Source organism: Diprion similis, chromosome 4 (assembly GCF_021155765.1).
Source record: "Diprion similis isolate iyDipSimi1 chromosome 4, iyDipSimi1.1, whole genome shotgun sequence".
Classification (NCBI taxonomy): Eukaryota; Metazoa; Arthropoda; class Insecta; order Hymenoptera; family Diprionidae; genus Diprion; species Diprion similis.
Window position 1 is genome coordinate 25,516,341 of NC_060108.1, and position 25,350 is coordinate 25,541,690.

The 25,350-nt window shown below is 35.9% G+C and overlaps 5 protein-coding genes and 1 long non-coding RNA gene across 11 annotated transcripts; 2 read left to right on the plus strand and 4 right to left on the minus strand.

Moving 5' to 3' along the window:
- Window positions 1-339: 339 nt before the first annotated feature.
- On the minus strand, window positions 340-1,241 carry LOC124405950 (cytochrome b5 domain-containing protein 1). Its single transcript, XM_046881219.1, has 2 exons — window positions 668-1,241; window positions 340-570 (listed from the first exon to the last, which is right to left on the minus strand). Exons 1-2 carry the CDS (start codon window positions 1,085-1,087, stop codon window positions 340-342), a joined length of 651 nt encoding a protein of 216 aa, XP_046737175.1. The 5' UTR covers window positions 1,088-1,241.
- Window positions 1,242-1,809: 568 nt separating this feature from the next.
- LOC124405344 (lysophospholipid acyltransferase 7) lies at window positions 1,810-4,680 on the plus strand. The gene is made up of 6 exons (XM_046880162.1): window positions 1,810-2,145; window positions 2,262-2,533; window positions 3,125-3,276; window positions 3,375-3,583; window positions 3,668-3,989; window positions 4,097-4,680. The coding sequence occupies exons 1-6, from the start codon at window positions 1,934-1,936 to the stop codon at window positions 4,307-4,309; spliced, it is 1,380 nt and encodes a 459-aa protein (XP_046736118.1). The 5' UTR covers window positions 1,810-1,933; the 3' UTR covers window positions 4,310-4,680.
- A 268-nt stretch (window positions 4,681-4,948) lies between these two features.
- LOC124405348 (serine/arginine-rich splicing factor 2-like) lies at window positions 4,949-9,861 on the minus strand. Of its 4 annotated transcripts, XM_046880170.1 has the most exons (6): window positions 9,549-9,860; window positions 9,180-9,323; window positions 8,649-8,846; window positions 8,420-8,513; window positions 6,007-6,287; window positions 4,949-5,208 (listed from the first exon to the last, which is right to left on the minus strand). In XM_046880170.1, exons 1-4 carry the CDS (start codon window positions 9,728-9,730, stop codon window positions 8,507-8,509), a joined length of 531 nt encoding a protein of 176 aa, XP_046736126.1. In that variant the 5' UTR covers window positions 9,731-9,860; the 3' UTR covers window positions 4,949-5,208; window positions 6,007-6,287; window positions 8,420-8,506. The 4 variants fall into 4 exon arrangements, with proteins under 4 accessions (XP_046736126.1, XP_046736129.1, XP_046736128.1 ...); XM_046880173.1 differs by having other exon boundaries at window positions 4,949-6,287; window positions 8,649-8,804; window positions 9,549-9,861; XM_046880172.1 differs by having other exon boundaries at window positions 4,949-6,287; window positions 8,649-8,837; window positions 9,549-9,861.
- A 333-nt stretch (window positions 9,862-10,194) lies between these two features.
- LOC124406099 lies at window positions 10,195-11,319 on the plus strand. Its single transcript, XM_046881473.1, has 4 exons — window positions 10,195-10,423; window positions 10,500-10,696; window positions 10,787-11,025; window positions 11,184-11,319. Exons 1-3 carry the CDS (start codon window positions 10,318-10,320, stop codon window positions 11,000-11,002), a joined length of 519 nt encoding a protein of 172 aa, XP_046737429.1. The 5' UTR covers window positions 10,195-10,317; the 3' UTR covers window positions 11,003-11,025; window positions 11,184-11,319.
- A 33-nt stretch (window positions 11,320-11,352) lies between these two features.
- Window positions 11,353-24,327, minus strand: LOC124406100. Its single transcript, XR_006929160.1, has 3 exons — window positions 24,317-24,327; window positions 23,886-23,887; window positions 11,353-11,886 (listed from the first exon to the last, which is right to left on the minus strand). It is a non-coding gene; the product is annotated as an uncharacterized LOC124406100 (long non-coding RNA).
- LOC124406097 (GATA-type transcription factor SRE1-like) lies at window positions 12,359-22,848 on the minus strand. Of its 3 annotated transcripts, none has more exons than XM_046881471.1 (8): window positions 22,514-22,848; window positions 21,598-21,750; window positions 20,583-21,034; window positions 19,951-20,098; window positions 19,180-19,368; window positions 18,840-19,083; window positions 18,372-18,571; window positions 12,359-18,266 (listed from the first exon to the last, which is right to left on the minus strand). In XM_046881471.1, exons 1-8 carry the CDS (start codon window positions 22,649-22,651, stop codon window positions 18,138-18,140), a joined length of 1,653 nt encoding a protein of 550 aa, XP_046737427.1. In that variant the 5' UTR covers window positions 22,652-22,848; the 3' UTR covers window positions 12,359-18,137. The 3 variants fall into 3 exon arrangements, with proteins under 3 accessions (XP_046737427.1, XP_046737426.1, XP_046737425.1); XM_046881470.1 differs by having other exon boundaries at window positions 19,951-20,191; XM_046881469.1 differs by having other exon boundaries at window positions 19,951-20,197.
- Window positions 24,328-25,350: the final 1,023 nt, after the last annotated feature.

Here is a 25,350-nt window from a genome sequence, read left to right on the forward strand (position 1 = left end):
TGCAAGACGGGATCCAAAGAATTGGCAAAATTCACCTTCGTCTTATATTTCTAGGTAATATATACTACCCATCTTCAGAGGATCAAGCCCCTGTATAAATGAAAGATCTATTTAAACGTACAATCATTTTTATAGAAAGGTTTTCAGTTTCACCATCACAAAGATTCATAATGTTCAACTGAAATTTCACAAGGTGGTGAGACTTGATCATAGAAGTTTAGTCTTTTGAACCCGTTAGCTGACAGAGTTTCAACAAGACTGCTAAATGAGACCTATTTTTGAATAAAAACCATCTCGTCTGCCAGCAATAAGATCCATTTATTTGTCATTTTGTCAATTTCAAGCCTCAGTAAGATCGTCGTTGTAGTAGCAAAGCAGGCAAGGTATATAAAAATCATCTGGAAGTCCAGCGGCAATGAATCGATCTCTCTCATCAGGGATCCCATTTTCGGTCAAGGTGCAGCGAGAATCAATGTCTTTTCCTTCGAATTTCCAAGTATACGAAGCGCCATGGTTGTTAAAGCCCAAAAACCGTTCCTGGATGCGTTCGATGTTGTCCTCCTCGCAAACCTGTACACGGTAATTATTACCCTAGTCCAACATTGACGAAGATAAACCCCGGTTTCAGCTTTCCACTTTCTCGTCCACTCTGTCTTTTTATGCTCACCGATATCACTGCCTGGGTACCGACGAGGACGTTCAAGACCTTGCAGGGTCTCGGATTGCTAGTAAGACTACCGATCTTGTATCTTTCTTCTAGCCACCATGGGCAGCGATCCAAGGGTCGCCAGGACGCAGTTGGTGCCACAGGATTGACGTCAGGAATAGGTCCATGCGGACAGTAAGGCACGGCGACTCCTGTTACTGGATGAATGTAGTGTCGGATATCATTTACGCGGTGATCAAACCAGTGGCTTATGTCTTTGCCAGCGTGGGCGAGGATCGGTTTGATCTGATCACTGTCCTGATACATGCTGCAGAGATCTGTCAAGTCGTAAACACCCCCGAGGTAGGAAACCCAACAGTCCTTCGGGGAGTTGTGGATCACCACCTCCGTTGGTAGATAGTAACGCTCCATCATAGTCATTCCATGCAGGTTGTACCACGGGGCTCGATTTCAGCGTACATTTCGTATATTCGATCCCCGGAACACGAGCCATTGCATTGAAAAGTTATATGATTGATCGTCTTTTCATCGAAACCACATTTGTTTCCTCGTGAGCGGGAAGTAAAGAGGGCCATGAGTATGTTATATTTAGAGATCACGTCAAAATATACAACAATCTTCTTTATCGATCAGCTACAAACGCAATTTCTATTTTATTACTCGCCGCAGAAGCATGAAAGCAGGAACGTGGATAAGCCGATACACGCGGGACCTTCCTTTACCTTCTAGAAGTAAGCTGAATATGAAATTTCTACTTTGCATGGTTTCATTATCCGTATAATAGTGGCATTATTGTTGACTTCCCCACTGTGCTACCTTCAGTTAGTTAAGTATCTTTTATTCAGTCCTACCCAAAATAAACGTTTATTTTAGATATGATGTGTATTTACCCAGAGGAGGAGGCTATCGGCCATCAAATATTTGAGCTAAATCAAGTATATGGCATTCGTTTGCACACAGTAGCTGCTACCGCTTTACAATACAGTCGCAAGGTCGCAACCATGCAGTAAGAGTCCCTACCCTGAATTATGCCTACCGGCATTGAGAGATACACGCTTACGCGCATGTGTGTGATGCTCACTCCATAAAACTGTACTTATTATTAGTGGCTGCGGCACACGCACCAAGCAGTCGGTAGTCACGCCGTGCGCCTCGGATCGACTGGACTGACTGGCTGGCATTTGCAACTAGCGAGTTGCTATTTACATGGGACTGACGGCTACTCGACATTGAAAAATTCCGCACCGAGCCGACCCGTGAAGAAAAATGTCGTGGGACGACATCGTCTACGTCTTACTGCTTCTTTTCTGTATCGGGTTCGGGCACTTCTATCGAAAAATAAAAGACCCCCTAGCAAAGCAATGGGCTGGCACTGGAGTCGGATTTGCAGTGGCATTCCTAGCTACTGGATCGCAAATAATTCATCCGATAATCGTCACCCTTGTGAACGCAGTAATTGTTACTCGATTATCTTGGAAGTACGCTTTTTCAGTGTATTAGATTGCTATTACTGTGTTTATTGTTCAGTCAGCTATTTCCACCTGTAAACCACAATAATAATTATTTACATATGCATTTTTTTCTCAATCCTTAGGCAATGTCACGTCGTTAGTTTTGCCTTCACATTTTTCTACTTGCTGGGTTTCTTTCGGCTGGCTGATTGGTACGGATTGTCTTTACCATCGGGACCTGGTAATATGATACAGATGATGCTGACACTGAAATTGGTGGGACTGGCATTTGAAATAAACTCAGCTGCAACGGCCCCAGCTGATGATCCATTGGGTGCCAAATCTCCAGCTTTTGATAAAGTTGGATTCATTGATGTTTTCCACTATGGTTTTAACTACGCGGGGATATTGACTGGTAACAACTTTCGTCGCATTATTTGATAGCTTTTAACTCTCAAGGAAATTGATTGATTAAGAAAATCAAAACTAGTTTTTGAAATCGCAACTCATATCTGACAGTTAATATCCATTGATAAAAAGCCATGATATTATCAATGTATTCCTAGTTTGCTTTTCTATCATGTCTTCTCAATATTATTGATAATCATAGTTGGAAAAGTCCTTGATCCCTGCCAGGCTTAAATTATCAACTTTCTCATTGATCTCTTCAGTCAATATAAACTAACTGAACGATTAGTTATAGTAGCAACGGCTTACATTTTACCCATAAGTATTTTTTCTTTTCCCAAATTATAAACTCGTAATGTTTGTAATCTAAATTTGTTCTGATTTTCACAAAAAATCTTGCTTGCAGTATTTAATGTAGATTTAAAATTCAAATACAGTCGCCCCAGATCCGGAACTCAATATTCATTATACCAGATTATATAAGTAATATTCAAATGGGCTGTGCATGATGACTTGCATGTTGAATCAATCAGTAAAAATATGATTGTTATCCACTGCGCAGTAATGACATAGAGTCTTAACGACTTGTTATTTTCAGGACCGTACTATCGCTACAGGACATACTGGGATTCAATTTATAGACCATTTGCCCAAATCGCGGATCACTGGGGAGTCACACTTAGTAAACTGAAAGAAATTGCAGTGCATATTACAATCTACCTCCTGTTAGGGTACTATTATCCTTCGGAGGTGAATGAACCTACTTTCATGCGATGGAATGGATAACTTGATCTTTATACGAATCTTTTTATTTTATACAGCACATGTCTTCTTTCAATTTTTTTTAGTACTTTTTGGCGGATGAATTCATGAACCGTAGCTTCTGGTACCGAATTTGGTATATCTACCCATCATTTTTCGTATTCAAAATGAGGATCTACGCAGGCATGGCACTTTCCGAATGTGTTTGCACTATGGCTGGAGTAGGAGCTTATCCAACGAGCTGTACGACAATCTCTGGTCTAGGACCAAAAAACTATCAGGCATTTGAAAACTTGTGAGAATGAATGATATTTTTCACCTTCTTTATTTAGAAATGAAACGATTTATTCGATCACTACTCCTACTGTTTCTTTTAAAGGAGTAAAAATCCGGAGAAGATAACGGCTGAAGATATCGATTTTGAGACTATTCATAACATCAACACATGGGGCGTTGAGAGCTGTACAAATGTCAGGGTAGCCATGAAGATGTGGAACACCTGCACACAATATTGGATGGCTGCATATGTGTATAAAAGGTTTCCTCACAAAGTGCTCAGAGTACCAGCAACATTTCTTATATCCGCTCTATGGCATGGATATTATGCCGGTTATTACATCTGCATTTGCTCGGTCGTGTTTTACTTGCCGATGGACGACATTTACGTGAAATTCTACAAACAAAGTGAAGAGAATAGCCTGGTGAGTACAGGTTTACATGTAACAAGAATTAATTCAACGATATTTCTGGTATTTTGCAGCATAAAGTTATTCGTTTCGATGTTTATGAAAACTTGAATTTCTTACAGGCAAAGAAAGGCTGGGGTTTTATGGGATGGTTCATGAAAACTTTTTGCATGTCCTATCTAGCAGCTTCTTTCCAAGTACTCAAATTGCGAGATGCACTCAACTATTACAGCAGTGTTTACTATGTGGGCCAAGTGCTTGTGGCCGTACTATACGTGATTGGAAGAATTCTGCAACCACATATTTTAGTGAAACCTAAAATCAAGGAGGGTTGATCTCAGAATTGTTAGACATTGTTATTTTATCTCATTATTACTCTACATGCATGCACACATTTTTTACTTTTATTACAATTTTACGTTAATCCTAAAACGTATCTAATACGAATCTCAAATTATACTTTTATGTTTATGTGGGTACACATAGATATACAGAAATATTTTTAAATCTCTATCAAATCTCTTTATGTAAAATTAGATAATATATCAATTTACCTAATGCGAGGAGCAAAAAATCTCGAAATAATAATGCAAAAAACTAGTACGTAAACTTGTCAATTTGCGGAAGTAGTCCTAAAGATTTAATTACAATTTTACAAGATAGTGTGCAACACAAACATGGTGTTATTAAAAGTCAAGAAATGTTACCAAAAATTGTATTTATTGTCATCTCAAAAAAGTACATTCCACATCCCTTGAAGTCCTCGGAGAATCTTCTATAAATACGTATAGTTGTGCATTTGGGGCATTTTCAGATTTATAAATTACAGCCGTCTACTAACCGTTCGACTCTGATTGACTATTTAAAAAAAAATAGTTTGAGAAATACGAAAAAAATTATCAAAATCTTAGATTACACATCAACAAGTTCAGGTAGAAACCCATAATAAACTGACTATTGCTTTTATGTCATCGTTCTTCAAAAAGATACAAAAAGAATAAAATTGAACGCTGGCCCACCTGGGAATTTAGGCTTAAAAATGTTGATCACTGAAACAAGATTTTTGAGATTTTTGTCTCATTTTGGAACTACGCCAAAAACACGTTGGTTTTCAAAAATGATATACAAAACAAATCGACTCAACAATCTGAAAAATACCCCATTTTCTTTATATTATCACCAATTATATAAGATCTTACCTTTGCAACTACGAAAATTGTTGATTGTCGAAATCCTGAAATTCAGATACACAAAAACACATGATACCCCCAGCCTATGCCATTTATTAAGGAGTAGTGGCAATTTTCTCAATGGTAAACTACTACTCGGAAGGCGTCTTTCATATTAACCCATGAATAATAATTCCATCACAAAGTAACATAGATCAGCAAGCCCATTCAGAACGTTTACTGTTGATTTCACACAAATATAACGTTTATGGAATGTGAAAATTAGAGCAACATAATTAATTGAACATGTATCAACTCAGAACCTTGCACAAACAATAGACTTCAATAAACAAACCCATAAGACTGCTTGTAAAGATTATGCCCTTGATTATCATTTATTACAATTGAATTAATGATGATCAACAGTAAACTGTTTTCTTTATAATTTACTGGGAATCGAGAAACCTTTGTACACGTTCACCAATAATTCTTGATTTTGAGATCAATGGTTCGTTAATGAGAATTTGAGGGGGCTGGACAAGAAAAAAAAAAATTGAAACTGATGTATTATTGGTTCGGAGATTCGCTCAAAACACAGTGTTTACCAACTCTACCAAATCGCATAAATATGTAAAATTTCCTAGTCAAGTATCCGAGGAAGAAGACAGAATGGCAAGTGGGTCGAATTCATACGTTTTTACTCATTCTGTTTTGCAGCCATCCTCTCACTCAGTAAACACTTGAACACAACCACATATGGATCTCGTGATCAGGAATATTAATGAATACGTATAAAAAGGTAGACTCTGTTCATTGCTGCTATATGCGTTGCTGCTTGCGAGGTCTGGTGATTCTCGTGCTACCTGCGAGTAAAGATCGGCTGCGACAGCACAGCGTAGTTCTGGCTGCTTTCCGCAATTTCTGTGCTCGAGTGCTCTCAGCAATATCTCAGGACTCTGACCCCCCAGACTGCTTACGCTCGCACACTTTCGCCTGACTGGTCGCGAACTCGCTTTCACCAGACCACCAACCGCTCGCTCGCTACTGCACACTGCATACTGCTTACAGCCCCGCTACTCGGCTTACTGCTTACTCAGCTACCCCCATCATCAGCTACACTCGCCACGCCACTCCTTCCCACCGCCTGTGGCACCATAAAATAACAACTTAGTTACATGAAATAACTTTGCTGCTTCCATATTTGACTTTACCATTTATATTAAACAAGTATTGACGATTCAAGCGGATATCAAATGGATGTCATGTGTTTTTTCTCTTAACAAAACCTTAAATTCGTGGGATACATGAAATGAGATGGATGATCATTTAAGCCAGCATTTTCAAGATGCAATAATGATAAGGATACCGAAATCGGTATATTATATGTACCTCATAGTTTCACCCCCCCAGCACGCTACCAATTTTGTCACATACTTTTCTTTTTTACCATGTATTGTGTTATATTCAGTGTACAACTAGTGAGTGTATATTAAAAATATCATTCCTCTAAGGAACCTGTACAGATTTCAACTCTTTTACTTTGGTTCACAAATTATGAGGACCTACAAAAATGCGCGCAGTCAAACCCACACAATACTGTTTCCCAAGACAAGCACGTAGATAAATTGTATTTCCAAATTACGAAGAAAACATTGTTTATGAAACTGATGCAAACTTACAATTAATCCACATGACAAAAATAACCCGAAAAAAAAAGAAAAATAATAATCTGATGTTATCAAGATCGTCTTAATTCAATAGCTCATAATATCAAGTATGAAAGCATACCAGACATATAAAATCTTGGACCCATTGTTGCCAATTGATTAACTACATGGGAATACTTTATCAAGTGAAACTTTAATAAAGTCAGCAATGATACTTTCGAACTCATCTGAGAATACAAAGGCAACTTGTAGGCTATCCATCCATTTTACAATTGTTACGATTCTATGAATATTACTATTACTACTATTGTTATTCTTCTTATTATTATTATCATTAATGTTATGATTATGGCTGAGAAGATATTCCTATCAAATTTCATCGATCATACAATAAAAATTATGCAGTAATTATTGACAGTCAAAACTACTACAGGAAATATTAATTCCTTGATGTATCACTGAGAGAACATTTACAGTTTTCTAGACTCATACAACATTCATTTTTATTAGTTGATTCAATTTTAAGCAAAAATTTTAGCCTTTGCAGCATAATTTACTTTATTATAAATGGCAAACTTACACAAACAAACCTGTAAATCGCACTACAGAACATAGAACTTAAGTTTAACGCTCGGACATATCATGATTCTCACCTTCTCATACAAGTTAAAGAAAATTCGTATGCTCAGGTAGGGTTAAACTAAGTAAGGGTAATGAGAGCAAAACTACATTCAATATCTGAATAAGATGTTTTTGCACAAATTTAGAGTCAATCGTCAATTAGTTATGAAGGTAAAGTAAGTTCAGTTTAATGTTCCAATCTCTATAGGGTGTGGAATTACTTGTTCTAATTTTTGTTTCAATTGTAAATCTACCTGTAGTACCTGAATATATTACTGAATTCGAACGGTTTTTGTAGCTTTTTCACGTAATTGAACAAAGAAATTTGGAAACATCTGAGTTAGAGAATGTGATCCATACGATCATGTGAAAACTCAACATCAAGCAAAAACATTGAAAAGTTTCAAGAGCTATTTTTAAACACTACAAAATTTTAAGCTAGAAACAGCTTTTATTTTCTTCTACAATTCTCATGAATTTAATTTAGAAATAAGTGAGACATTAATTTCAATGACAATTTCAAACTTGTAATACAAAAATATGGAATACAGCTATTTAACTGTAGCGTAATCCACATACAACTGTAATTGTTTATTTATTTTGTTTTTAGATTTTCTATACGGTGTTAAAAAAAAAAACGTCAACATGGTACTGTTTTAGATCACAAGAACGTCGGATTATTTATATTATCAAATTTAATAACGAGAAAGAGCATGGCAAAGTAAAATCTGATGTTCATGATAAAAGCTAACTAAGGGTGTAATCTAAATCAGCAACAATAATCAACGTCTAAATTGTTATAGATTTCATTCTTAAAAACGTAGCTTTCTCAAGTCTTTGCTAATGTAGTTTATGTATATTACATTAAAATTAAACTAGGTTCTTTTTATTCAAAACCCACCCAAGTGCGTCATTGTAGGTAATATAATAAATGATAGAAAGATGTGAACAAGGTAATGTGGCTTAGGTACAGAGTATAATGGAATACCTTTATTGTTTTGTCAGAATGCTTTACTGCTTTTGCAACTGAGCACATCCATCAGTTCCCTGCTATACACTTCGAGCCATATTATCTTCAATCCCTACAAGCAAAAAGATGAATAATAGAAAGATTATTTTCCAGATTCAACTAAAGACTCAAAACTATTCCAGTGTTTGCGGCACAAAAATTTAATTGATTACAAATGGTATGAAGATACATACGTAGTACTGCTTACCTTGACTTCGAACGGCTATCCTTCTGTCTTTCCTGCGATTTGCTGCGCGAGTGTGACTTGCCACGAGAACTCTTGCTGTCCGAACGGGAACGGCTTCGGCTGCGACTGTAAGATCGTTTGCGATCTCGATCGCGACTGCGTGACCTAGACCGAGACCTGGAACGTGAACGTCTACGGTCCCTGCTTCTGCTACGTGATCTGACAAATGAATGAGGGTATTTGAAGTAAACGATCCGCGGTTGAAAATGAATCTTGACTCGAATAATTGAATTCGTTACTTCTTTCCAAAACTTGAACAAAAGGATTCATGATTTCAATTACAAAATACTCATAATAGGTGATGTATCAGTAAGAATGTCTGAACAAAAATTCATTACTCGCTTATCAGTCATCTATCCAACCTAACGGAGTTGTGAATAACTAGCAAAACTACCAAGTACGTTATCGATATCTTGATGCAACAATGAGATTCAAGAGAGGGAAATCTGCCAACAATGAAACGAGAGACTGATTTATAGAAGAAAGACCAACCTTCCACGACGTCGGCTTCCGCGGCTTCGGTGCGGTGAAGTTGGCCGTCCATAGCGAGCCATCTGAACTCTCAACTCCCTGCCGTCGAGGAGACGTCCATCCATGGCGTCAAGTGCATCTTCGGCGTCACGCTTGTCGTAGAATCTGCGAAAAGTATACCGGAGCGTATAGTACAAGAGTCAGAATAACGAATGCGGAACTGAAAATAGACGGGGCAAAAATATTGAGCGGCAGCTGCGTGTGACTGCTGACGTCACGGGTCCGTTTACGGCGTACGTACGCGTTTTATGTACTTTCAAACAATTAACATAACGCGCGACGATCGTCGGTTGGAATGCAAGGTAAAAGAGTAATTTCATGCACGATTACCTGACGAAGGCAAAGCCTCGACTCTCACGGGTGAATCGGTCACGAGGTATGTAAATATCTCCAACTTCGCCGCATCGCTCGAACACGCGCCTCAGATCCTCCGGCGTTGTTCTATAGGTGAGATTATCGACTTTCAACGACACCATGCCGTCGATACGGGGCGGCGGCCTGCCGTAGCTCATTTTCTTACTACTTTTGTATACTTTCACTGACAATAGGATAGCGTATTCACACCAAATTAAGCAAAATAATCCACCGCTCCGTCTTCCGCACCAAACGATGCCAAGATGGCGAACGACGGAAACACTGAAATTTTCAACAAGGGGAGGTGGCGCGCCGGAACCGGAAGTAGAAATCGAGATGTGCGCACGACGCGGACGAATTAATTCACTAGGAGAGTCAAAACCGTTTGCGGCGGGAAGAGCCGTCGGCGTTTGAAAATTTCCACTATTTCTGACGCGTTCAAGAACACTGCCGCATTTAACGGTTTCAGGATAAATGTAACCGGCAAAATGAAATGGCAATGAATAAATATATATGAAAATGACGAGAATGTGTCGAAGAATATTAGTTTTTTATACCTAGGAAGCCTTTTATTTAAGTTTTTGTTTTTTAAATAAACAAAAGAGAACTTTGTTGAATCATCATTGCGAGATAGAATATCCGGTTCTGACTCTGCTCTCGATTTTTAAAATCTTTTTCACCCCAAATTTTATTTCAACTTAACCTTTTACTGATAATAAAACTGCAGAAAATTCAAATAATCAAAATGGAAAAAATGTCACTGAGAGATATCGGTTTAATGTACGACGAACAGTTCAACAGAAAAATGAAGATAGCTAAATTTTTGCTCAAGAATTTAGGCAATAAGAAAGGTTGTGTACCGCATCTGAAAAAAGGCTATTTACTACTCTTGGTTGACTCATGTAACGTGTTATATCAACTCAACAGAGATACAATTGGCAACTAAATGGCTTATCAGAGTAAGCAACATAAAATCAGCCGACTTGGAAGTAAAGAAAAATAGGAACGCTTTTCTGTCGTACGTGGTGAAAGTTCTGCGCGACGGCGTTCTGCGTGGCTGTTTAGAGTCTGAGCCAGATTTACTCTGTGATCCGGATAATAGTTTGGCTTTTTTGGATTACCCGGTAAAATCTATTACAAAATTATATAAAATTCTAGAACTTTTTACCCGTGTCACGACATCATGAAATGTAAATAAAATTACTCAACATCAGGATGAATTCACTGGCAAGTCCGCGGAAGAAATTTTAAAAGACACGGTCAATCAGCCGACGATTCAGTTCCACTCAAAATGGTCTGAGGATCACAGAACGTACGTGGCGGTAAAGCCGATACCAGGACGAGGAGCTCTTGTGTATATGGCTGTGTCAAAGAAACCAGGCATGCAGAATTGGGACCTTCCTTCTCTCAAGAAAGCCCCACAAGATTAGCGTTTATTAGATCAATTTCATTACTCAGTCACCGATGTTCGCGATTTGGGAATTTATCTTAACTGATAGGTCATTGATGTAATAGGAAAAGCCTCAAGGACTTTTCAGAGATTTCAAGGTCTCAAAATTGACTCAAGGAAGTAATTTTTTTTTTTTTGTTTGTTTTAAAGAAATGGGTTTCTATCATCTTGGAATTAGTAATGTAGATATTGCCGGTTATATGTAATGTATTATAGCATGATTAAGAAATAATCATAAAATGTAATACTTGTGAAATGCTTTGACACAATGTTGAATAAAGTATAAAGTATATAGAATACAGAATTATCAACACATTATTTTTTATTGAAGATTTTTATGAAGCTGCGTCTGTGGTATCACAACAATGCCCTTGCATAAGATGCCCTCGAAAAATTCATTAAGGCTAATTTTTATAGTTACGTCAACATCATCCGGTCTCTTTTCCCATTCTCAGTTCTGTTGTAAAAATTAAAATCAAATCCTATCAACCACTATACCAGCAAACTCATAATTTTGTATGAATATTGGTCATTGACACTAAAGAGTCGTGGTTCCTTTGACTCTTACTCGTTATGTGTCACAACATCTTGCAGACTCCTGAAGTGGTGAAAAGTGTAATACTGCGTACAGAGCCAAACGAAGAGCATTAAACTGCATAAAAAGAGAAATCGCATCCACAAGAGAGCGTTTGCAAAATACTGAAGATTAATTGGCTGTAGGAGACTAAAATTATCGTGTGTTTATTTTAGAATACTTGAGGAGCTTGCTGAGAAATTGAAATGAACGCGTGAATATTTTAGGGGTGTTAGCATCGTGCGACCAAAAATATTACCTTAAACTGGTGTTAACATGTGATTGGAAGACTATGATGCTGTGATTTCCTGCGTTTTCTACATTCTTAACCTTTATTTGTTTCAATGACAAAAAAAATAAATAAAATGATTAAAAAGAAACGGAAGTAGAAGATGGCTAAAACCTAATTGTAATAAGTTTCGGCAGATTTAAAACTTAAACAAGCACAATCCAAACTCTTGCCTTAAACATTCCTAGGCAACTATCTAACAAAGTATATGATACACATCACAGGACAAACCAAAAATATTTTGATGCTTATTAATCATCATCAGTAATTACAAGAATTCATTCAATATTGAGTATTAAGTATTTAATTCGTTCTATGTGACGTATTTAATATTATTAAATCAATGCAAATAGAATTTTCATGTGCTCGGTGATTGATGTTTTTTTAGTGAATTTTTTCATTATAGATTTGATGCATAATTGACAAATTCTCGTGTAAATGTGTAACTACTTACGATGTGGGTAGAAATTTAAAAAAATAAATTTTAATAAATCACATAGTAGCCGAATAAATAGCTTAAAATCTCTAACATCGTTATATCACCTACCATTATAATACAAAAACATGATTTTTGTCATTCGTAAACCCATAATATAAGTATATAAATTAGGTACACCTGTCATGGGAGGTTTCTATCATAAATTAGAAAGAGAAAAGAAATGTAAAAAAAAAATCAAAACTTATCTTGTCACAACATTATGTATAGGAATAATAATAGTAATAATAATAATAATAATAATAATAATAAAATATAAAAACACGGGCAAAACAAAATATATCGATTAAATAGAGTAAATCATTCATGTATGATATAATTATGACAAAATTTGGATCAGAAATACTACCAACCACAGGGCATAGTATCAGTTATCTATTACCCTAGGGTTACGTTCTCTAGGGGGGAGAGGGGGGATGATTACCGCGCCCTGTGCTCTCTGCTTACTATTATTATATTACTATTCAACAATTCAAAATACTTATAATGATACACACAACCTTGAGTAATCTCAACAGCTGCTGGCATTAGCCCAAACTAACTTATTACAGTTTAGAATACAAAACTAACTTGCTTTTACATATTATTACTTTTTATGTATATGTATTACAATATATTTCCACTTCGTAAGTTAGTCTTCAGCCAATTTTAACACCACCACAGCATTGTATACAAAATATGCCAGGGCACTAACAGTATATTGATCTTTCTCCATTTAAGAAGAACAAACACGTAATACTACGTTATGATACCATGTTCTTCTTACAGTTTGTCATGTTTATTAGGTATTTCATTATTCATTTCATACTTCTGTACTCATTCATTACTATCTCTTCATGCTTTACTCAAATTTCAATAATTTTGTGACGTGTTAGTATTATTATTATTATTATTATCATCATCATCATCATCATCATCATCATCATTATTATACTTTATTATAAAAAATAATACTCAGTCAATTAGTTTGGATTAATACTCGTGTGAGAATTAAACAAAATTCAGTATGAGTGTTTATGTCATATGCAAGAATATGCAAACGGTAACTCATGTACATTACAGAGATGGATAGAACATACTACAGGTATAGCCAGCAAATTTCAATGCAAAACTAAGATTCAAAGTTCAAGTGGTAATGTCTATTCAGACTTGGAAAATTGTATGTGATATCAGCAGAGGGTGATTGTTCACTGTCTTCATTTCTGTTTTGTAAATTCATTCATTGACTCATTTTTTTATATTTTTCATTTCATTGTTTTTTTTTTGTTTTTTTTTTTTGTCAAATAGGGATACACAGTATCATCACTTTTGGCACACGCTACTTATGGACCCAACTTTCGTCATTCAATTTGAAATCTTTGAATGATCACGAAATAGAATCATAGCATATTACTTATTCCGACAAATAAATGGGACGAATGATCTAAATTTATAGTAAAAAGCCAATTTTCAAGCAATTATAAGTTTCTTCTTGAGTATTATGCATATGCAAATAATTTATGGGGTTGTGTATTTTTCACAATAGAAAAGTAAGGTGTTTTACAACGTAATTGGGGTTTATTCTCCATTGCCAGCTCACAAGTGCACATTACCACTTCGTAAGTGCTTCATTCTAGAATTTATTTTTATAAATATGAATAATAATTTATTAAAAAAAAAAAAAAAAACGGATGATATCATTACCAAGTTTTTAAAAACATCATATTAATAGAATTGGTAAAAGGCTTTTCTGTATACATTTTTCTACGCTACCTCCGTCAACAGCTCGACTACTTTGTAGTTTTTATGAGCACCAGTGCTTATAAAAACTACAGAATATTCTCGTATTTGAAAGGACATAGTGCAGAAAATAGAATTTGTGACATGTGGGCATAGTCACCTGCCACGAAAATAACTATTGTCTTACAAGTGTGAGATCAAGTACACTTTAATTGAAAAAATGATACGATTATGAAATAAGATGTTCAATCTAGTGTTAGAACTATTCTGGCCCATCTCTTTAAGTGTTGTACTCACAGCATTACCGCATTACCATCTATATCATGTGGCAAATAGTATCATCAAGAACTTGTATGCAAGGACCATTAACGCAATAGGCTACATATATGAATCGACTGATTGAAAAAAAACAAACAATTAATCATGTATAAAATATAATGTAGAATAAATTAAGCCAGTCGCTGCCAAATGTTATGCAAACGTTGGTGCAAATAAAAAGTAATAATTTACCACTTAAATAATAATTAGGGTTGTACAAATAAATGTAAAAAACTAAATAATTTAATAATTAAGTAATGATTCGTAGGTGACCCTTTTAAGTAGTGTCAACATAAAAAAGAAAAAAAAAACGAAAAACTTAAAAGTATTTAAATTAAAGGAGTGGAATACTGATATAGAAACCTATTAAAAAAAGCCTCGACTACCTGAACCAAATTGTCAAAACCATAGCAGACTTGTTACTAATTAATGATAGTAATAATAATGTTAGAATACGCTATAGTTAACCATTAATTAATTAATATAATTAATAAAATAGCAATACTCAATCAATGTATAGTTACAAAGAATAACTTCAGCTTCAGTATTAGTAGAGAGCTCAAAACTAATCTACATATGTATAATAGTAATAATAATAATAATAATATTGACAATAATAATAATCATGTATCATGAATTTATTCTGCCAACTGCAGAGACATGTCTAAAAATGCCTAACGAAAACTGTCCGCTTTATATTATGTATAGCTGCGTTACGTGCGGTTATTTATTATTAACTCAGGGTAGAGTAGTAGAAGTAGTATATTAGTAGTAGAAAGTGGTCGTTCGAATATTTTTTTTTCAGATCAAAAAAATACCTTCAAAGAATTGACCATGTATACATAGTATACTACAATATACATGAATTTAAATAATCCTGCCGACGAGTCGAGTTACATGTGCTTTCAAGTTCAAAATTCAATTCTGGACTCTGCACCTAAGTATTTTTTTCGATACTACGTGAGTTATTTTTTATTTGTTTTTTTTTTAAATTCATTCTATGTGACAACGATGAAAATATCGAACACGATCGGTGGTGCAACACCTTTATGCAGCCTAGTGAATTCATAAAGAATTTCCTTGCTCAAGTCGATTATACCTTCGTGAAATTTTAAAGTATATAAACCTTGTGGACTACGATTTTTATACTAACATGACTTGAAACAGTCCATCTGTAAATATATTCGAACTTGTAGTCAATTTATTTATTCATTTTAGAGATTCAATTGTCTTTCGTTTTAAACATTTGTGAAGTGACATAGATATAAAAACAAATTCATTAAGGTAATTGAGACCTTAAAGCCAGTTTCAAAATGCCGAAAAGATATAACGTATCTTCGAATAAATTGAATGCACTGCTTTTATGAACTTGATAACATATTACTTATTGTGGAAGTAGCAAAGTTTGAAATTCAGATCACAGTGGAAAATATACTCGTCTAATAACTCATGCATGGATCATCCGTTCCTAACTATGCCGCTACCCTATACTGTCCCTATCGCTTAGCTAATTATCATTTATATATATAGTAATATAGAATAATATATATTTTGTATAATATATATCTATAATCTATACACGTGTGTTTATAAGGCTTCTTGAATAACAAATATATGTATGTATAATGCTAAGCCACTAGGCAGCTGCTGCCAATACTAAATTTCCAGTGTGTCAAAAACTTCCGCCGATATGAGTTGTTGGTGAGAAACAGTTAGAGAGAGTGAGAGAGTGAGAGAGAGAGAGAGAGAGAGAAAGAGAGAAGTAGAAAAAAAATTAAATTATTTAAATAAAATAAAAAAACAAAATACAATGACGCGATGTGAAAAAGAAAATACATAAAATTTTTATGCCCTTAACTATATTCTATGTTACAAAACTAAATCTATTTTTGGCAAAGTTATTTAGGTATACAACATTAAGTATAACAATACGCGAGTAGATGCACTGGCCACAATATTATGCACTATTTAAGGCTGCTTATCTTTGTGTTTTATCAACATCAGTTATCTGTACAATCTGGAATATGTTTATCAACGATTCCTTCTGCATCTCTCAAGTGCTTTGTTAAAAAATGAAAATGCTTACAATGAAATTCTTCATTTATTAGTTACTAGACAACCAGGGAACACTGGGTTACTTTAGTAAGTTCAGAATTTGATACATTATTAGTTAAAAACTTTCGAATATCCGAGGTTTAATAATAATTTACAATCGCGGGCATTCCCTGGAGGCAACCAAAACCTATCTGGAAGTCTTTGCATGAAACTTGGAAGTGGTCGTATAATTGGCAGCAGTAGCGTGAAAGCGGTGATGTTCATTATTCTTAAAATCCGGCATTAAGTGGAGAACGTTACCTACGTATTTCCTGAAATTCCTGCAAGTCAAGGGCTAAGAAAGTCATCGCGACGTTTCACGAGTATTATTACGAAATGACCAATGTAAGTAATTCTAATCAGATCCGTTATTGCTTTTGGATAATTAGATTACGTAGTGACGCTTTTAAACCTTTTAAGTACTAGTTTGTGTCCTTATTTTAAAATTTTTTGTAACGATACTGTTCATTTTGACGGCTCGTATATAATCGGTAAGAGTATTACTTCACTGTGTTTAAACAAGTTAAACGTATCGAAAAGAATCTACAACCTCTAGACATTATTAATCATAATATACCGTAAGTAAATTGTCCATGATTTTTAATAGGAAGAAAAAAAATGCGAAAAAAACGTAGAGAAACTAAAAAAAAGCAGTAAAATACAGTAATTAAGACGATACTGGCATCACATTCCTACACGAAATAAAAAATACTTTACTTTAAGTTAGTGAGTATACTAAGGTCTTAGCAATTAACCGTCGATTAATACGCAAGGTAACTTTCCCGCTACCAACATTTTTTGTTACCCTTTGTAAATTTTTTGTGTCCTAAAAGTATACATTTGTTCATGATTAAAAAAAAAATAAAGAAAAAAAAATTAAAATTTTAATCACTAGTAAAGTTTAACTGGGTCATTCGCAAAAGGCTTAAAATTATATAACTTAATGGAGTATTATGATTGCTTATGTTGTCAAAGAGCTAATGGCCCAGGGAACAATTCGATTAAGAGCTAGTTTATGACCCAATTAGTGAGCTTAAGGCAACCAAGAAAGTGATCACTAATCATTTGATCAAAAACAAGCGCAAAGAATCTTTTTTAAATTGTTCTTTTCTCTCTTTTTCCGTCTTCTCAATTTTTTGGAAACCTTGAACAGTAATTCCAGCACCACATTTTTACCGTCAACTTAACTTCGATTACGACTAATTAATTGATTAAAAAACAGGCTTCTTCTATCTATGTAAGAACTTCACAACATCAAAAAACAGTTTGTATATACAATCGTTATATCACCACTTGCAAGCATAGAAAATTTAGTATAAAAATATTTTCTCGTTTTCATATGTACAATTCGTATAACTTCTCATAATTAGGGTAATACTGCGAATTAATATCATCATTTATTTGCGTTTTGTTCCCCAGGCCACACAGCTTTGGGAATACTGTGTAATATTTCGATTCCCTGTTTCATCTTTTCTTTTTTCATATAGGTAATTCATTACTTGATATCTTGTAGAGAGCATGCCGCTAACACCCTGTGTGTCACCGGACAGATCTATGTCTGTGCAGAGATTCTTAGTTACATATTATATTATATATTTACGCTTCTCGTGAACAAGACGAAACTCTCACTGGGCATCTACCGACAGTGACGTAGCAACTAGATTCAGTGGTACGTCCGAGACGTTTTCTTCATCGCCTTCATCTGCTTCTTCTGTAATGTTGCGTTGCTGTTCCATCACTTCGCTCTTCAAATGCTAACAACGGAAAGCAAAATTTTATTGAAGCCAAGTCACCCAGTAATGTAATTATAATTTAAAATAAAAAAAAAAAATAAAAAAAACCAATGGAAAAATACTTACATGCATCATATACCCAGGAAGGGGAAGCGGGTAGTTGAGTTGGGGGGTGGAAGAAGGTGGAGCATGAGTTCCTGGTATACGAGGAGGAGTCAATGCTGCCATCATAAGGTGAGGCTGAATCTGCCTGCGGAGAGCTGCTAACATGTCTGCACTTTCCGCATCCATCTGCTCGGGCTGTGATGAATTTCCATCTCCTTTTTCTGTCAGACAGTTAAAAATGTAATCTTTATAACCATCTTTTGAAATGAATGATTGTTTTTTACTTCAACAGTCATTGAAAATGTCAATGATGATTCCGGTTTGATGCGTAATAATACTAAAACCACTTAATAGCTCGCTTGATGGGCTCAATAACAGTTTCCTGCACAAGCACGGATACAAATAATATCGTGAAGTCATAGAAGTGTTTTATCGGAATCTTGTGATTATTGATAGGAAAATAAATGACTAATTACAAAAGGTTCATACTTCTGTGTCTTGTTGGTTTTTCGCCTTTCGGCCTGCGTCTACGCGTATGAATAGTGTCCCTTCGCATTGTAACAGGGCGATTAACTCCATGGAGTTTATAGTACAACCCACAAGCATTACAGACCATTTCTCCCTTCATATTTCGCCGCCATATTGTCGTTGTCATAGTCCCGCAATTTGTACAAGACATGTCAACTTTTTTAGCAACGTTACCACTGTGCTGATCAAACTGCTTCTGCTCACCAATCTGTTATGAAATACAAAACAAAAACAGTTTCACCCAAAGTTCACTAGAATCGTGATACTTAAACCAGTGTTTGATAAATGATTTGCTCGCACTGACCTTTCCTTTCATTTTATTAGACCAAGCAGTGAAATCATGAGCCTGTTCTTCGCTGGATTCATGGTGATAATTAATCACGTCTGGACTGGCAGGGGCTTTACTGGGATAACTTTGTTTCCGTCTACCCTTTGTCTCTTTCTTTCCCACACTAGCAGGACTGGAAGGATTACTATCCATGGAAGTACTCTATGTAACAAAAAGTAAATTCAACATCAATGAAATTACTATCAAAATATGAAATAAAAGTTTATAAATGGATTGTGATAGAATTGTGTTTGTAAAATGAAATACACTTTACGAAGAACTGCATTTTGTCATAATATATTTAAATAAAATTTAATAACGGAAAAAGTTTAGCAATGAAAAAGAATTTCACATTTTTAACTGAACATCTGTTGATAGTCGGTTGACAAAATTTTTAGAGTGGGGCACAACTTGGAGCACATCACAAAGCAGTTCCAGTTATCTATTATTTGTTAGACCATCAAAGCCTCTACCTGTCAGGCCAGGTGTGCCTTTATTCAGACCCATGGGCTCCCTTAACACCCCTAGTAGCTACCTGGGTCTCTCTAAGTCTACCCATCTGGCTTTGTGGAATTTGCATTTGTATTTCACAGTACTGTGTTGATAAGATGTGAATTTCAGACCCAAGTTTAAGAATAAAATTTGCACAACTATTATTGCAAAAAAAAATGTACCTTTTTCAAATAAATAATATAACGATAGTTTGTAATTACAAGCAAAAAAAAAAAAATTACATGTATTTACCTTGTTATCTATACATGACATATTCGTGCGATTACCAAGCACAGAGCAATCTGGCATTGTTCGCTCAATTGTTGTACCCTGGGTATCCCGGTAGAATCGTATCTGCGGAGACGTTCTGCCGGTATCAATGGCTGTGATACCGATCTGCCTATTGTTGATTAGAGAGCGCAACAAATTAGTTGCTTCACCACTAAATCCGTTGTTCAACTTATCACCATTTGTCCTTGTTATTTCCAAACTTCTGTTACTAGGCCAATAAAAATGATCGTTTAATTACGCAGGTCCGTTGAATATAACTACTATCCAATATCATATACCTTGATCAATAATGTGAACTACTTGTAAACAGTAAACACAATCTTGTACTCAGAACACATCAGATGTGAGAATTGTTTGTAAAGTTAAGACAGATTTACAAGCTCAAGTAGCAGGTGAGAATCAGGCTAACAACCCTCAATCTTATCTCAAAACAGATATGGTGAACCTTCTCGGAACAGATTGTCCCAAATATGATAAAGAAACTACACATATTACAACGACTTATCACTTCAAAAATGCTTTAAAAAATTTGCAACCAGTCAAGTTGTTTCTTCTAAAGGATTAAACAGGATATAAAAATGTTAGTAACTTACTTTGCAAGCGCCTGCCAAAGTTTTGTTGTCTCTTGATCGATGTGTGTGTCAGAACAGTTACTTTCTGGAGTATCCATCCTATTAACAGGACTTCGATTGGGTGTACTTTGTTTAGAACTTTCGTATCCAGTGTCTAATTTGACCCTCTTACTAACAGTCATGTCATAGCCATTTTCTTCCCCATCAGATTCAGGATCACGATCTTCGATCTCCAATCTCTCTGGGTCTGAACTGTTTGAGCATGTATCATCCTCGGGTTCACACTTTATCGCGTCTTGCTCCGGCATCTCCTTCGTGCGTAATTCTAAGTGATGGGTCTGCGTTGACGGCGATACATTTTGAATACTGGCTGGAGAATTGGGCTTCTCATTGAAAAGCGTTTTGTTTAATTGAAGAAACGACTGGAGCGGACTTAAGTCGGCTACTTTGGCAGTGGAGAAAGATTTGTTGTCCTGTAGAAAAATAATGCAGTATTGCTCAATTGTTCAGGCCAATTGTGATATATTTATCTAAAAGTAACCATTAACTCAGAAAGAAAGAAGAAAAAAAAAACGAACGCTATCAAACTAACGCGATAAGTGATTCCAGTTAACAGGGAAAACCTTGAGGTCGTTCTGCTAATTAGTTGCTGTAAGTTGAGAGTTAAGAACGAGTAAGAGAACATGTAGGATATGAAATACAGTGACGCTCGGTTCTTATCTACAATCAAATTGCACATATAGCACATTCCGTCATTGCATCACTACGTGGAACGGAATGAAATGACTAGGTATCACTGTCAGCACATCAGGCCAACTTGTACTACGTGATTAGTCATTGATACCAAGTATCCTTTCCTCTTGCTAATCATTTTTCTTTCCTCATTTCTTATATGAATGAATGGATTTTTTCCTCTTAAACTTCCCTTACGTAGAAATACGGGAAATGAAATTACAATATCTTTCAGCAGAAAAAACATTATCAAAAAAATTCTTCAAAAGATTGATAGGCAATCACTGACCATTTGTGTTTTTACCTGGTCTCCGTTAGACAGTTGCATGGCATAATCCAGATACTGTTTCAGGATGACATCAGACTTGCGAGATACCTCACGGAAGTTATGAAGTACATCTAGCTTGTACACACAGCGGTGGCATATTATTGGTGGAAGAGAATCTCCATCATTCACCTGCACAATTGATAAAATCGTTGCAGTATTTTTACCTCAAATTTTTCTTTTCCTTAAATTTTTACCAATGAAATTTCTTCAAATTAATCACTAATGGTTATTCCGGGTAGTGATGGTGGGGAAGGGGGAAGAGGGGGGAGGGGGGGTTCTTTTGCAGTAATAAAATAAATTTGATTATTTGTTTCCTTAATATTACGTGAACGTAGAACGACGCGCGTAACCGGGCTTTGAGGGAAGAAAAAAAGGTGAAAAAAGAGATGCGGTTGAGAAAACGCAAAATTAGCAGAAAATACTCATGACGGAGGATGGAGTGATACGGATGAGACGAAGATAGGTGACTAAGTTTGGATAAATTTAGCTTATCACCTGGAGAATCACATGGGACGAATAAACGTAAGATAGGAACCAAGGTACGTACGTGTAGTTATACACGTACAGAACGGACGGATAAGCCGAGAAGCGCGTATTTATAATATCTCTCGGTGTGCGATATCGAATCGCTATGGAATAAAGTGACAAGCGACGAGTAGGTGAAACCTGATAACAGGGTGTCTAAATAAGGAGCTGCCCCCCCTCTCTCCGGTCTGTATAAGCCTACAAGGAGCTTATCACTGCCATTTTAAATTCTCAAGCCTCTTATCTTTCCGACACATCTTACGCCAAACTTTCTCTCTTGTCATTAGGCCAGATGTTGCGTGTAGTTGATGGTATTTTATGGGGTTTATTTGTTCAAGGATTGATAAAAGTTGCCTCGTGAACTCACCGCTATCGACAGGCACGTAAGTATCTTGTCAGCGAAGTTACGCTGCGTGCCCTCTTCGTCAAAAATGGATAATTTTACACCGTCCGACGATAAACAAAGGCGACACAGCTCGTAAAATTTTGGCGGTACATTAAACATAGTTGCAGCTTATTAGCCCCACATAAAACACCCCAATCGCACTCACTGTTACGTACATTCATTAATAATCCTTTTGTATCTTTCTCCACTGCCGTTGACAAGGGAATAATTAAAAAATTAGTTTATCACCAACACCGCTCATTGTCAGACAACACACCAAGAGTACATGCAGCGTTGCAGCCAGCATTTGTGCCACTGCCTCGTGGATCTTCTACACCGCCGGGGCTACAACGACGCCACTTATCAGTTACGGAACGCTCTTTATCTGATGGCGCCAAACTTTCAATCTTCGATATTCACCACTTCGTCATTCTCTCTTCTCCTCCAACAAAATTCAATATATTCGACCCGAAATTATTCGTGGTTTAGACTGTTGTACAACGAATCTCAACGTGCAAATATTTACGTACGTGTACTTAACTTAATGGTAAAACAAAGTACTGGACGATTTTCAGTCACTGAGCGATGGCAGTGCCATCCATAAACGCGTAGTTAGGTAGGACCGGGAAATAGAAACGTGAGAAATCGTACAACGGTGACGCGTACTTTTAATTTTCACTGAACGGTGACGCGTGAGTATTTATCCTCCGGGTATACACACCCTACGTTAAGCGAACATCGCAATGATCTGAAGTGATAATTACGAGTGTCGAGATTCTCCGTGTTTCGTTGATAACGGATGTGAACGCATCCTGAGCTGTATGAAAGTGTTGATCGACGAACGATTTGCGGTTGGTAAAAGCCCCGTGTGGTTAGCCGCGCAATCGGTGAGTCAGCTAATTGAATAAATAAAGTTTTTGTTTTAGGTCCGGAAGAAATACTTTTCAGTCGTTACGATCTGTCACAATCTGAAAATTACACATCTAAAGTTTCAACCAGAAATTCAGCGTTTCCAGTCATAAAGTACGGCCATCTTGTTCACGTATAAGCGACGGTACAGTCCGAGCGACAATTATCGTTAGAAATTCGTCGAAACCTAGGGACTTTCACCGAATTTTGTTAGCTTCTTAAGTACCGATAGTTGGCTCCCATGACTCACATTGTTGAGTCTCAAACTTGACGAAGCTGTTAGTTTACCACATTTAATTACAAAATACATACATCGTTTGTGAAATAATAAAACAATAATAACGAACACATGATATTCGTTTTCCACATTACAAATGTATCTGATACGTATAATGTTTCTTTGAATTTTTGAAATCAACAGGGAAATCGTGCGTTACACTTTTACGCCTCATGCAGCCATACCAGCACAACGGTGAAACGTTGGCCGCGCGTCTGCATTGATTATTGCCTAGGTATTACTCATCTCAGAAGTCATTAAAACTATGCAAATCCAATTGTGCAGATAATCATGCTAAATAGACTTATGGTAGATTGCTTATAAGTTTCCCTTCACGAATGTAAAATATAAGGCGGATCGTGGCGTAAAGTATTTCCTGACCATTAAGACAGCCGTTGGTGGGAATGAGAAAACTGGTTTCTTATCACGCATCATTTTACCGGGAATTTGATTACGTCAAATAAATCGTCCAACCCACTTTAAAAACGAGTGGACGAAGCGAATGACTAATCCCGTGCGCGAATGATTACGCGATCGGACACTTCTTTCGACCCACGCCGCTTTATGGGCGCTTATACATATACTTGTAGAATTACCACACACGTCTGAAGATAATATGCGTACTACATAATTTATACCGTCTCTCGTAGATATACATATTACTATTCGTCATATCGGTCTATCACGTCTATCTTTACCCATATGACTACGCTATATCGGGAACGAACACGACGAAGCTTCGCCCTTTCTCTTTTTTTTTTTTTTTATTTAATTTTATTACCAATTCATTTTACTCTGCTAATCTGGTATCTAGGTTTTTCCCACTACGTCTCGCGTCGTCTTTTCGATAATGATCACCAGTAACTTGTTGCCACGTATTTATTTCCTAATAGCAGTCTTTGGAGTATGTTGTCTTTCGGCTGATGATAGCGTTAACTTGCAATCAGTTTTATATTATTCGTTTATGAATAAAAGCCAACAAACGCACGCACACATATAATTAGCATATTTTATGGACAGAACAAGTTTTCTGCTTAATGAAAAGCAAAAAAAAAAAGCAAAAAAAAAAAAAAAGATATGACTGCGAGTAATAGTATTCGAAAATGTCGGATAACGACAAAAAAAAATTCCAGTAAGTAATTTGGAATTTTAATTTTACGTCCAATCTATTGCTGCATATGTTATGTGAATAGAAAATTAGTCTATTATGTCTTAAGATTTAAACGTACGTGATTTATATATTAACACCATATTTTCTTATAATTCTTACTAATTAATAACAATGATATTTACATCAATTTACAAACGTTACAAATATATTATTTGATATATTACATAAAAACGCGGCGAAATATAATAAGATTATAACAGGAGCGGTTGTTATCAGGGATTACAAATCGGAGAAACAGAAAATATCACGTAATTCATGTACAGTTACACTCGCCATTCAGCAACAGACTCTGGTGAATTTATTTACTTAATTGAGACTTGGTAATACGGTAGGTAAAGTATTTGCAAAATTCAAATACGTATTTATTCGAATCGTCTCGATTAAGCATATATTCCTGTATATCATAGAAACGGAAATTCGCATTGTACAACCCAATCCCCTGACTTGAGAAACGTTTATTCT

Bases quoted from the DNA above. Each gene is read 5' to 3' on its own strand.
- LOC124405950 (XM_046881219.1), bottom strand. From the start codon at position 1,087: ATGACTATGATGGAGCGTTACTATCTACCAACGGAGGTGGTGATCCAC. The intron at 571-667 runs GTGAGCATAAAA...TACCGTGTACAG, and splicing joins GTACCCAGGCAGTGATATCG to GTTTGCGAGGAGGACAACAT.
- LOC124405344 (XM_046880162.1), top strand. From the start codon at position 1,934: ATGTCGTGGGACGACATCGTCTACGTCTTACTGCTTCTTTTCTGTATC. The intron at 2,146-2,261 runs GTACGCTTTTTC...CTCAATCCTTAG, and splicing joins GTTACTCGATTATCTTGGAA to GCAATGTCACGTCGTTAGTT. The intron at 3,277-3,374 runs GTGAATGAACCT...AATTTTTTTTAG, and splicing joins GGTACTATTATCCTTCGGAG to TACTTTTTGGCGGATGAATT.
- LOC124405348 (XM_046880170.1), bottom strand. From the start codon at position 9,730: ATGAGCTACGGCAGGCCGCCGCCCCGTATCGACGGCATGGTGTCGTTG. The intron at 9,324-9,548 runs GTAATCGTGCAT...TACTTTTCGCAG, and splicing joins CGAGGCTTTGCCTTCGTCAG to ATTCTACGACAAGCGTGACG. The intron at 8,847-9,179 runs GTTGGTCTTTCT...TTCATTTGTCAG, and splicing joins GGAAGCCGACGTCGTGGAAG to ATCACGTAGCAGAAGCAGGG.
- LOC124406099 (XM_046881473.1), top strand. From the start codon at position 10,318: ATGGAAAAAATGTCACTGAGAGATATCGGTTTAATGTACGACGAACAG. The intron at 10,424-10,499 runs GTTGTGTACCGC...TCAACTCAACAG, and splicing joins GAATTTAGGCAATAAGAAAG to AGATACAATTGGCAACTAAA. The intron at 10,697-10,786 runs GTAAAATCTATT...ACTCAACATCAG, and splicing joins TGGCTTTTTTGGATTACCCG to GATGAATTCACTGGCAAGTC.
- LOC124406097 (XM_046881469.1), bottom strand. From the start codon at position 22,651: ATGTTTAATGTACCGCCAAAATTTTACGAGCTGTGTCGCCTTTGTTTA. The intron at 21,751-22,513 runs GTGAGTTCACGA...TCAATTGTGCAG, and splicing joins TTACGTGCCTGTCGATAGCG to GTGAATGATGGAGATTCTCT. The intron at 18,572-18,839 runs GTATGAACCTTT...ACTGTCTGACAG, and splicing joins AAAACCAACAAGACACAGAA to AAAAAGGAGATGGAAATTCA.